The sequence below is a fragment of the Hyla sarda genome, chromosome 6 (genome assembly GCF_029499605.1).
Source record: "Hyla sarda isolate aHylSar1 chromosome 6, aHylSar1.hap1, whole genome shotgun sequence".
Taxonomy (NCBI): Eukaryota; Metazoa; Chordata; class Amphibia; order Anura; family Hylidae; genus Hyla; species Hyla sarda.
Genome location: NC_079194.1, coordinates 84,974,115 through 84,987,401, shown reverse-complemented (window position 1 = coordinate 84,987,401; position 13,287 = coordinate 84,974,115). Strand labels below are relative to the sequence as shown.

Here is a 13,287-nt window from a genome sequence, read left to right as displayed (position 1 = left end):
AAAACAAAAACTCCCAGCATTTCTGGACAGCAATTGACTGTCCAGGCATGCTGGTAGTTTAGCAACAGCTGGAGGCGCCCTGTTTGGGAATCACTGGCATAGAATACCCCTATGTCCACTCCTATGCAAGTCCCTAATTCAGGCCTCAAATGCTCATGGCGCTCTCACTTCGGAGCCCTGTCGTATTTCAAGGCAAAATAATAGGGTCACATATGGGGTATCGCCGTACTTGGGAGAAATTGCCTAACAAATTTTGGGGGGCTTTTTCTCCTTTTACCCCTTATGAAAAGGAACAGTTGGGGTCTACACCAGCATGTTAGTGTAAAAAAATAATTTTTACACTGACATGCTGGTGTTGCCCTATACTTTTCATTTTCACAAGAGGTAAAAGGGAAAAACGCCCCCCAAAATTTGTAATGCAATTTCTCCCGAGTATGGAGATACTCCATATGTGGGTGCAAAGTGCTCTGGGGGCGCACAACAAGGCCCAGAAGGGAGAGTGCGCCATGTACATTTGAGGGGATTTGCACAGGGGTGGCTGATTGTTACAGCGGTTCTGACAAACGCAAAAAAAAAAAAAACCCCACATGTGACCCCATTTTGGAAACAACACCCCTCAAGAAATGTAATAAGGGGTGCAGCGAGAATTTACACCCCACAGGTGTCTGACGGATCTTTGGAACAGTGGTCCGTGAAAATGAAAAATTTTGCACAGCCCACTGTTCCAAAGATCTGTCAGACACCAGTGGGGGGGAGGGGGGGGGGGTTAAATGCTCACTGTACCCCTCATTATATTCTGTGAGGGGTCTAGTTTCCAAAATGGTATGCCATGTGGGGGTTATTTTGCTGCTCTGGCACCATAGGGGCTTCCTAAATGCGACAAGCCCCCCGAGCAAAATTTGCTCTCAAAAAGCCAAATATGACGCCTTCTCTTCTGAGCATTGTAGTTCGCCCGCAGTGCACTTCAGGTACACTTATGGGGTACCTCCATACTCAGAAGAGATGGGGTTACAAATTTTGGGGGGTCTTTTCTGCTTTTAACCCTTTAAAAAAATTGAAATTTGGGGGAAAACCAACATTTTAGTGAAATTTTTTTTTTTTTTTTTACATATGCAAAAGTCGTGAAACACCTGTGGGGTATTAAGGCTCACTTTATTCCTTGTTATGTTCCTCAAGGGGTCTAGTTTCCAAAATGGTATGCCATGTGTTTTTTTTTTTGCTGTTCTGGCACCATAGGGGCTTCCTAAATGCGACATGCCCCCCAAAAACAATTTCAGAAAAACGCACTCTCTAAAATCCCCTTGTCGCTCCTTCGCTTCTGAGCCCTCTACTGCGCCCGCCGAACAATTTACATAGACATATGAGTTATGTGCTTACTCGAGAGAAATTGGGCTGCAAATATAAGTATAAATTTTCTCCTTTTACCCCTTGTAAAAACTCAAAAACTGGGTCTACAAGAACATGCGAGTGTAAAAAATGAAGATTTTGAATTTTCTCCTTCACTTTGCTGCTTTTCCTGTGAAACACCTAAAGGGTTAAAACATTTACTGAATGTCATTTTGAATACTTTGGGGGTGCAGTTTTTATAATGGGGTCATTTATGGGGTATTTCTAATATGAAGACCCTTCAAATCCACTTCAAACCTGAACTGGTCCCTGAAAAATTGCGAGTTTGAAAATTTTGTGAAAAATTGGAAAATTGCTACTAAACTGTGAAGCCCTCTGGTGTCTTCCAAAAGTAAAAACTCGTTAATTTTATGATGCAATCATAAAGTAGACATATTGTATATGTGAATCCCAAAAAAATTTATATGGAATATCCATTTTCCTTACAAGCAGAGAGCTTCAAAGTTAGAAAAATGCAAAATTTTACATTTTTTCATCAAATTTGGGGATTTTTCACCAAGAAAGGATGCAAGATACCACAAAAATTTACCACTATGTTAAAGTAGAATATGTCACGAAAAAATAATCTCGGAATCAGAATGATAACTAAAAGCATTCCAGAGTTATTAATGTTTAAAGTGACAGTGGTCAGATTTGCAAAAAAGGGCTTCGTCCTAGAGGTGAAAATGGGCTCCGTCCTTAAGGGGTTAAAGGAGGAAGCCGTCTCTTCTGCAGTGTCCGTGGTTGAGGTGGAGTTCTCCGACCACTGTATGATTTTGTTTTCCCTGAATGTTTCAGAGACCCCCCGGATGGGAAAAGGTTATTGGAAGCTGAATTCGTCCCTCCTGGAGGAAGCAGAGATAAGACAGTCCTTTCAGGATTTTCTTCAGAGTCAGGTACCTTTACTGGACTTTTGTAGTAGTAAGTCTGAGTGGTGGGAGATATTCAAGAAGCGGGTTGCGGGGTTCTTCCGCCAGCTCTCGAGCCTCAGGTCCCTGAGCAGGTATCGCCTGTATCATGGACTGAGGAGGAAACTCGAGCTTCTCGTCTCGACTGGAGGTAGCCGAGAGGATATCTCCAGAGTGAAGTCCTTGCTGATTAGGTGTCAGTACGATAGGCACGCATCTTTGGTTTTTGAGAGGGATTACGGGAAGTACCGCTCACCCGACCCTTACAGGAACTGCAAGATGTCAGTGAGTAGTAAAGTAGTCTCAGGACTGATTGATAGTACGGGATCTCTGAATCGGTCCAGATCAGGGATCCTGGAGGTCGTCAGATCCTTCTACTCGCACCTCTTGGGGAGGAAGGATCTAGATCGAGACGGGATGTCGGCTTTCCTGGCTGAAACCATTCCTGAGCCAGGGGTAGACCCCTCTCTTGGCATTTTGGCAGAAGAAATCAGGGAAGAGGAAGTGAGACTGGCGATCGAGGGGCTTGCCCCCAAGAAGTCGCCAGGTCCGGATGGCTTAACATCCGAGTGGTACAGGACCTTTAAGGAGTCTTTAGCTCCCCTCTTGACTGAGGTATTCAATGAGTGTCTCTCCTCGGGCACTCTACCAAAGTCAATAAGGAGGTCAGCCCTGATTCTTCTGTCAAAGGGTAAAGATCCCAGCCGTATTGAGAATTGGAGGCCCATAGCTCTTCTCAATACAGACAGGAAGCTTCTGGCCAAGATACTGTTTAATCGGCTGGTGAAGTTTGCACCCCGGCTCCTTTCGGGGGCTCAGCACTGCTCTGTTCCAGGCCGAAGCACCTTAAGTGCTGTCCTCAGTGTCAGGGAGGCAGTGGAGCGGAGTAGTGCGGGTCTCTGGAAGGGGTACTTACTGTCCTTGGATCAGGCCAAAGCATTTGATCGAGTGAACCATGACTACCTCTGGTCCGTCCTCCTGAGATATGGCTTACCGTGTACTTTTGTTAATTGGCTTAAGATCTTGTATGCAGGGGCAGAGAGTTTCCCGCTGGTGAACGGGTGGTCTGGCCGCTCTTTTGAGGTGGGGTCCGGAGTCCGTCAGGGTTGTCCTTTGAGCCCGCTCTTATATGTATTTGCGATCGATCCCTTCCTTAGGAGGGTGAATTGCGGACCATTGGCGGGAGTCAGGATGATTCTGGCGGAGCCGGGTGTCGCCCAGAGAGTGGTGGCGTACACTGATGATGTCACCATTTTCGTCTCCTAGAGAGAGGAGGTCGATGTGGTGATGTCGGAAGTGGACCGCTACTCGGAGGCATCCGGGTCTAAGATCAACCAGGATAAGTGTGAGAGTCTCTGGCTGGGAGGGGGAGACCCCACGTTTGATCTCCCGGACACCCTTCCAGGGCCCCAAGAGTCAGCAAAAGTTTTGGGCATCACATTCGGCCAGGATGATTATCCCACCAAAAACTGGGATGGTAAGCTCCAGGATGCCACTCAGAGGGTGGACCAGTGGAAGGGTTGGTCTATGACCCTCAGGGAAAGGGTACACCTGATCAAATCGTACCTGCTCCCCTTGTTTATCTATCGGGACAGTGTATGTATCTTACCAGAGGCTTACTACACTAGGGTCTACAGCCTGTTTTTCCATCTGTTATGGGGGAACAGGTTGAACCTAGTCAAGAGGGAGGTTACGTACCGCACGAGGAGACTAGGGGGTTTATCTATGGTAAACCCTGTGGTGTTCTTAACGAACACCTTCTTGAAAGCCAACATTGCAAACCTCTGGTCAGAGAGGGCTCCTCCGTGGGTACTCTCCTGCAGGGAATGGTTTCGGCCTTTCTTCCAGGAATGGGAGACAGGAGGGCAAGTGAAGGACCTCCGTACACCACATGGATATCTTCCGGCTTACGCTACCCCGACTCTGAAGGCAATACGTCGGTGGGGTCTGGGAGTGTGGGAAATCAGGACCCAGTCAAGGCAGTTCCTTGACAAACGGGTTCTGTTGACCCACTTCCAGAAGCCTCTGGCGCTCAGGGACTGCCCAGGTCGGGATCTGAGAGTGGGGTTGTATCTTTTAAATATGAAAAGGATCCCCCAGAAGTTTTGGGACTTGGCCTGGCGCTGCTTTCAGGGGAAGCTATATGTGAGGGACAACCTGAAGTACAGGGATTTTGATGACTGGGGATGTCCCCGAGAAGAGTGCGGGGACACGCTGTAAAGAATGGACCACTTCCTGCTTCATTGTCCCTTTAATATAGGGGTTTACAACAGGGTGGGCGCTTCCATCGGCTGGAGTCAACTTGCCGGCCTTTCCTATCCGGAGTGGGCTTATGGGGCATTCAGGAACCTGGGTGGCCGTGATCGGGGCACTTTATTCTTAGTTGACTTAGTGGTTAGGTACTACACTTGGAATGCACGGTGCTTAGTATCGACCCAACAGAAAGTCCTCTCCGAGGTGGAGGTATGTAGGAACATCACTGGTGACCTCGGGAAGATCAGGTCTTTGGAGTATGGCAGTCTTAGTACCAGTAGGGCTTCTCTCCTGTGGAGAGGGTTTTCTTTGATGTACCTTAATTTTGGTTAGGGACAGTATATAGATGTTAGGGTGAGTATAGGGTCAGTTTTATGAAGGGATAGCGATAGGGTTAGAAGTAAGGTTCATAGGGTAAGCATTTTGAAACTTAGTTTTATCAGGATTGCCATCCTTCTTCCTGGTGGTGGGCTATGCATGTCACTCTAGCTTTTTGTTTTGTTTTCTGTAATTTGAATGTAAAGGGCTTGCAGGCAACCAATCTTGGGCCTGGTGGGGGTTTGTAGTACTGTATTAGTTTGTTTTTCATATTATTTCTGTGGTTGTAGTGAATTAGTACATTGTTGAGTTAGTTAATAATAGTGGGGGGGGGGGGGATTAATTTTAGGTTGGGTGGGGGTTGTTGGGGGGAGGGGTGATGTTTTGGGTCTGACTTGGGTCAGTTTATGGACAATGACTGTTTCAGTAAAAAAAAAAATAAAAAAAAACACTGTGATACACGAACTCTGACCATGTCCAGTGGGAGTGGTGTGGGTGATGGGAGAGTTCATAGTGTAGGTTATTTTTCTTTAGGTTTTTTTCTTGTTTACATGTATTTCATAAGTATAAATAGTTTTATGTATTTTTGTATAGGGTTATACCTCATTGTAGGGTAAAGGCAGTCGGACCAGCTTTTAGTTGATATTATTGTGTTTTTTTTCTCCCCCTTATGGTAATGTATCCATGCATGTGTGTGTTACTATAGTTTAAAGAGAAGGGAAAGGAGAAAGGGGAAAAAAAAACAAAAAAAAAAAATAAATTTCCAAGTTGGAATTATTTTTAGTTATGGCAATAAGCCCTCTTTTTATTTAAAAAAAATTTTTTTTTTATTTTATTTTTTATTTTATTTATTTTTCGTTGTTATGATATAATATGTATTGTGAGTATTGGTTGTTGTCTGTGTGTAAAATTAATGGTATTTCCAAGATGGGATTATTTTATTTATTTCCTTACTATTTTTATGGCAGTTAGCCCTATTTATTTTTGTTTAATGCATTTTGTGTATGGTATGTGGGGATAAGTTTCCTATTCGGATGTTTTCAGTTAAAACTTAATTAAGGAAAGCTATATTTATGTTTTGTTGGTAATTAATGTGTGTGTGTATGTGTGTTTGGAAGGATAATAGGTAAGAATTAGTAGTATCAGGCATTATTTGTTAGTTGAGTTAAGCTGGGCTGGTCGGTTAGGTAGGTCCTTTTATTCTGTAACAAAGAGTTTATATTTGTTACTTTTTCATTGCTTATGTTTCAGCTGATTAAGCATTGTATTTGTGTTTTGTAAAAGTTTTATATTTTTCTAATAAAAAGAGTTCCAGCTGTAGCAAAACTCCCAGCATGCCAGGACAGTCAATGGCTATGCCGATGTGCTGGCCCCTGTATCACCCGTCATTATGCACAGAGTAAGTTTTCTCTGTGCAGTGATGACAACAGGGTGCCGCAACCGAGATCACGGGGGTCCTTTGGAGAGGGGATAAGATGTCTTGGTGCGTAGTACCCCTTTAAGAGGGAAAAACATGATATATATATTTAACCCCAACCCAAATGTACCTTATTTTTATTTTCTACCTAGGGTACATAAAGACCGAAAAAAAAACACCTGGTCGTCCGATAGTTGCCAGATGTTTATCTGAATATATAGACCATCAGTTACAGAAATGTGTGGTGTCTTTACCAGCATACCTCAGAGATAAATGGGCGTTTATTAACCCTATTGAAAGATATCATACGGGAAGAGGACTATATGTGGGCAACACTAGATGTTGCTTCATTATATAGTAACATCCCACATGACAGAGGAGTGGAAGCTGTGTCATCTTTTTTAGTGGAAGATCCCTTGATGCCCATACATCAGAGGAACTTCATTTTGGAGGCCATTAAAGGAGTAGTCCAGTGTTGAAAAACATCCCCTATCCCAAGGATAGGGGATAAGTTTCAGATTGCGGGGTGTCCGACTGCTGGGGGGCCCCGTGATCTCCTGTACGGGGCCCTGGCTCGCTGGCCAGATAGCGCGTGTTGACTAGTGTTGAGCAGCATAGGCCATATTCGAATTTGCGATATTTCGCGTATATATGGACAAATATTCGTCATATAATTGCTAAATTCGCATATTCGTAATATTCGCGTAATATTTTTGCATATGCGAAAATTTGCATAAATGAAAATGTGCATATGCAAATTTTCCCATATGCCAAAATTCATACGCCAGTCTCACACAGTAGTATTAGAGCCTTCTTTACACCACACAAGCTGGAAGCAGAGAGGGATGATCACTGTGATGTGTACTGTAAAAAAAAAAAAAAAAAACAATATTCGTAATTTCGAATATATAGTGCTATATTGGCGAATATTCGCGAATTCGCGCATTGCGAATATTTGCGAGCAACACTAGTGTTGACCACCAGACGAAGGGGCAGCCGACAAGCCCCCTCAAAAAAAAGCGCTATGGCAGAGCCAGAGATATCCAAAAGCAGCGCTGCATCAGTCCCCCAAAAAATGTGAGTTCCTGGATTTAAATATCTATATTCAGGATGGCTGTTCGCATACTGCCACCTATTTTAAGGAGGTGGATGCAAACAGATACCTCGACTTTAACAGTTGCCATCTTAAATAATGGAAGAAGAACATTCCATTAGGTCAAATGAAAAGAATCCGAAGGAATTGTTCTTCCACACAAAAATACCTACAACAACTAGATAACCTGGAGGATTGTTTTAAACAAAAAGGGTATCCCAAACCCCTTAAACAAGGAGCACGCAAGAGAGTGGACGAATTAGAACAAAGTGCTTGCTTGAAAAATAATAAACAGGGTAATGCAGAGGGGGGTTATAATGATGAATTTGATTCTGTTTTTCTAACTAGGTATTACACTTCACACACCAATATTTTTTTATTATTTTTTTTTATTTTTTTTTGTATAGGTAATATCACCAGCTCATATTATTGTGTCATGATTACTGGCACCATATGTAGTCCCCCAGTTATTCTTCTTTAGATGTTTTCCGTGTCCTGTGCAGTATCTCTCCCAGAAGTCCACTTGATGGCCCCCGTGGTGGTCTACACCCCGAAGTCATCAATTTTGACTCTAAGAGAGAGTGTGCAGCTGTTTCTGGAGACGGTCAACAATAACCTCTGCATGGTGGAATAATAGGTCACGATGTTTATCAGGATCAGTAGAAGCATCACCCACTCGATGATTATGATGGGGATTTCACGGATCTCGTCCCAGTCTTCATCATTATGGAATAATACCTTTAATGTTTCATATCCAAAATAGAAAACTACACAGACAAAAGTCAGGCCACAGCAGGTGCATCTACTATGGTGGATGACTTTTTTTGCTCCTGGTAATTTATACATCTGGATGGACTGCCCAAGGTAGTATAAGGCTTCACATGTAATGGAAATTATCGTGCTGACAAAGTGTATCCTGGGGTATTCTTCGGGGGACAATACATGCATAACAGCTGTGGCAAAACAGGAGGCCCACACAATGGCCAGCAGGATCCTCTGGATCAGGACCTGATGACCCCTGAACTCTTCAGTATGCATAACCATATACTTATAAATAAGAAAGGTTAGTACCAAAGTGCCAATGGACGTCCCTATGAATCCAATTCTGAATAATATGCTTTCGGGAAAGAAATTTCCCACGTCACTGTGAAGGAAAAGAAACCAATGTTATTATGGATATTTCCTCACTCCCAACCCATGAAATAAGAATCATGTGCTTGTTTATCTTACCTGATGCTCATCAGTGGCGAGGCTGCATGGCCGAGGACGACCGTCATGATGTAGCTGGTGGCAAGCCAGGGCGCACACCAAAACGCCAACAGGAGGGGGACGAACCCCAGTCCTTTTAGCTCCATTTCAGACAAGTAGAAGAAGAAGACGCTAATCTCACTATTCTCACTAATCGCACAGGAACAATTACAGACTGAAGGCTCGGGCGGCTGTCAGTGGAATGTCAGGCCTCCAGCTGTCTATGACATCACATGTGACATGTCAGAATGACTGCTTGTTTCTTTGAGCTGCCATGATTTAGTATCTGCTATAGACAGAACCTGATGTTTTTACTATGGACCTTACAGACCCCAGAACCCAAGTAATTAGTGCAGGGGCTCCATTTTGATCATCTCAAATTTCACATTATTTGAGTTCCAGGGCTCAGATACATTTGCACACTCTATAGCAGTGGTCTTCAAGCTGTGAACCCCCAACCGCTGCAGAAGCACAACTCCCAGCATTCCCAGACAGCAACTTCGCATAAGGAAATAGTCTAATTAAACTTTTCTTATATATAGAATCCCTGAAATCTCCAATCTCTCCTTTTATTGGTTTATGATCTGCATTTCTTATTTGTAAAAAACAATGTTTCTGATTGTCTTCCCCCCACACACTTATGGGCTATCTCTTCAAACGACTTTATTTGATCTAAAGCGTATAATTGATTTACATAAATAAGCCCCTTTTCATCCAAAAGAGTGAATCTTTAATTCTAAGGAATTCTTTAAGTGCTTTATTCGACCATAATGAAGTAAAGTCAAAACTCCATGTGATTTTAAACATTTTTTAAGTTCCTCCCATACTTAATTATATAGATATGCATGGGTGTAGTGAGTATCCCAGCTTCAAAAATCTCAAAAATATCCTTATAACGACCCATTAGGGTATGTTCACACTACAGTGTGTGAATGGAATCTCCGCTCGCTGAATTCAGCGAGCGAAGATTCAGACTGGCAGCCGGCGTCGGCGGTAGGACCGGGCGGCACTGAGCCGTCACCATTGACAGCTATGCACTGCTCGCGGACTTCCGTGCAAAGAATGAACATGTTGCGCGGAATTCAGCTCTCGGAATTCCGCCCGTGGAATTCCGCGGGAATTCCGTAGTGTGAACATACCCTTAGAGAGAAAAAATAGGACTACATTTTCCCTCCTTCTCATAATAGTCTGCAATTTTAGTGCTAAAAAGTACCTAAAAAAAAAAAAAAGTGCCCAACCCCCATCGTGCTCAGCTAACGTTAAAGAAACATTTCATTCTCGTGCTTTCCTGCCCCAAAGTAGTGAATTTAATAAAGAAATAAGAGCTTGGAACCATTTTTCTGATATCCATACAGTATAGAAACATAGAATGTGTCGGCAGATAAGAACCAATTGGCCCATCTAGTCTGCCCAATAATCTGAATCCTATCAATAGTCCCTGGCCCTATCTTATATGAAGGATAGCCTTATGCCTATCCCATGCATGTTTAAACTCCTTCACTGTATTTGCAGCGACTAGTGTTGCTCACGAATATTCGCAATTCAAATTTTAATCGCGAATATAGCATATTCGCGAATTTGCGAATATTGCAAATATAGCACTATATATTCATAATTACGAATATTCACTTTTTTTTTGCGCATATATGAAAATTTTTGCGCATACGCGCAAATTTGCGAATATTGAGCCCTCCCTTCATTAATGGTATAGAGAACTGTGACTAGTGCACCAACTCTGTGATTTTTTTACCCAATAAAACCATTAGGCTAATTGTGGTCTATGGGGATCTCACTGCATGTAAGATAAGCAGGACCGTCTCGGCAGTACAGTGGGATGGGAGACCGTCACTGGTTCGAGTCCCAGGGTGGACAGAGTGTTACAGTGTTGTGGTTAAACTTTACTTTCCTGGAAAAGCTGCTGAGTTGCCCATAGCAACCAATCAAATTGCTTCCTTCATTTTTCAGAGGCCTTTTCAAAAATGAAAGAAGCAATCTGATTGGTTGCTAAGTATATAGTAAACATTCATATATGTGGTCAATATATAGTATACATTCATATATATGGGGGTAAGTATATAGTATACATTCATATATATGGGGGTCAGTATATAGTATACATTCATATATGGGGGTCAGTATAAAGTATACATTCATATATATGGGGGTCAGTATATAGTATATATTCATATATATGGGGGTCAGTATATAGTATACATTCATATGTGTGGTCAGTATATAGTATACATTCATATATGGGGGTCAGTATATAGTATACATTCATATATGGGGGTCAGTATATAGTATTAATTCATATATATGGGGGTCAGTATATAGTATATATTCATATATATGGGGGTCAGTATATAGTATACATTCATATGTGTGGTCAGTATATAGTATACATTCATATATGGGGGTCAGTATATAGTATATATTCATATATATGGGGGTCAGTATATAGTATACATTCATATATATGGGGGTCAGTATATAGTATACATTCATATATGGGGGTCAGTATATAGTATACATTCATATATATGGGGGTCAGTATATAGTATACATTCACATATATGGGGGTCAGTATATAGTATACATTCGTATATGTGGTCAGTATATTATATACATTCATATATATGGGGGTCAATATATAGTATACATTCATTTATGGGGGTCAGTATATAGTATACATTCATATATATGGGGGTCAGTATATAGTATACATTCATATGTGTGGTCAGTATATAGCATACATTCATATGTGTGGTCAGTATATATTATACATTCATATGTGTGGTCAGTATATAGTATACATTCATATATATGGGGGTCAGTATATAGTATACATTCATATATGGGGGTCAGTATATAGTATACATTCATATATGGGGGTCAGTATATAGTATACATTCATATATATGTGGTCAGTATATAGTATACATTCATATATATTTGGGGGGGTCAGTATATAGTATACATTCATATATATGGGGTCAGTATATAGTATACATTCATATATGGGGGTCAGTATAAAGTATACATTCATATATGGGGGTCAGTATATAGTATTAATTCATATATATGGGGGTCAGTATATAGTATATATTCATATATATGGGGGTCAGTATATAGTATACATTCATATGTGTGGTCAGTATATAGTATACATTCATATGTGGTCAATATATAGTATACATTCATATATATGGGGGTAAGTATATAGTATACATTCATATATATGGGGGTCAGTATATAGTATACATTCATATATGGGGGTCAGTATAAAGTATACATTCATATATATGGGGGTCAGTATATAGTATATATTCATATATATGGGGGTCAGTATATAGTATACATTCATATGTGTGGTCAGTATATAGTATACATTCATATATGGGGGTCAGTATATAGTATACATTCATATATGGGGGTCAGTATATAGTATTAATTCATATATATGGGGGTCAGTATATAGTATATATTCATATATATGGGGGTCAGTATATAGTATACATTCATATGTGTGGTCAGTATATAGTATACATTCATATATGGGGGTCAGTATATAGTATATATTCATATATATGGGGGTCAGTATATAGTATACATTCATATATATGGGGGTCAGTATATAGTATACATTCATATATGGGGGTCAGTATATAGTATACATTCATATATATGGGGGTCAGTATATAGTATACATTCACATATATGGGGGTCAGTATATAGTATACATTCGTATATGTGGTCAGTATATTATATACATTCATATATATGGGGGTCAATATATAGTATACATTCATTTATGGGGGTCAGTATATAGTATACATTCATATATATGGGGGTCAGTATATAGTATACATTCATATGTGTGGTCAGTATATAGCATACATTCATATGTGTGGTCAGTATATATTATACATTCATATGTGTGGTCAGTATATAGTATACATTCATATATATGGGGGTCAGTATATAGTATACATTCATATATGGGGGTCAGTATATAGTATACATTCATATATGGGGGTCAGTATATAGTATACATTCATATATATGTGGTCAGTATATAGTATACATTCATATATATTTGGGGGGGTCAGTATATAGTATACATTCATATATATGGGGTCAGTATATAGTATACATTCATATATATGGGGTCAGTATATAGTATACATTCATATATATAGGGGTCAGTATATAGCATACATTCATATGTGTGGTCAGTATATAGTATACATTCATATATATGGGGGTCAGTATATAGTATACATTCATATGTATGGGGGTCAGTATATAGCATACATTCATATACATGGGGTCAGTATAAAGCATACATCCATATATATGGGGTCAGTATATAGTATACATTCATATATATGGGGGTCAGTATATAGCATACATTCATATATATGGGGTCAGTATAAAGTATACATTCATATATATATGGGGGTCAGTATATAGTATACATTCATGTGTGGTCAGTATATAGTATACATTCATATATATGGGGGTCAGTATATAGTATACATTCATATATGGGGGTCAGTATATAGTATACATTCATATATATGGGGTCAGTATATAGTATACATTCATATATATGGTGGTCAGTATATAGTATACATTCATATATATGGGGGTCAGTATATAGT

At 40.6% G+C, this 13,287-nt stretch overlaps 1 protein-coding gene across 1 annotated transcript; it reads right to left on the bottom strand.

Moving 5' to 3' along the window:
• Positions 1-7,790: 7,790 nt before the first annotated feature.
• On the bottom strand, positions 7,791-8,998 carry LOC130277566 (uncharacterized). The gene is made up of 2 exons (XM_056528264.1): positions 8,606-8,998; positions 7,791-8,519 (listed from the first exon to the last, which is right to left on the bottom strand). The coding sequence occupies exons 1-2, from the start codon at positions 8,728-8,730 to the stop codon at positions 7,919-7,921; spliced, it is 726 nt and encodes a 241-aa protein (XP_056384239.1). The 5' UTR covers positions 8,731-8,998; the 3' UTR covers positions 7,791-7,918.
• Between the last annotated feature and the right edge of the window lie 4,289 nt (positions 8,999-13,287).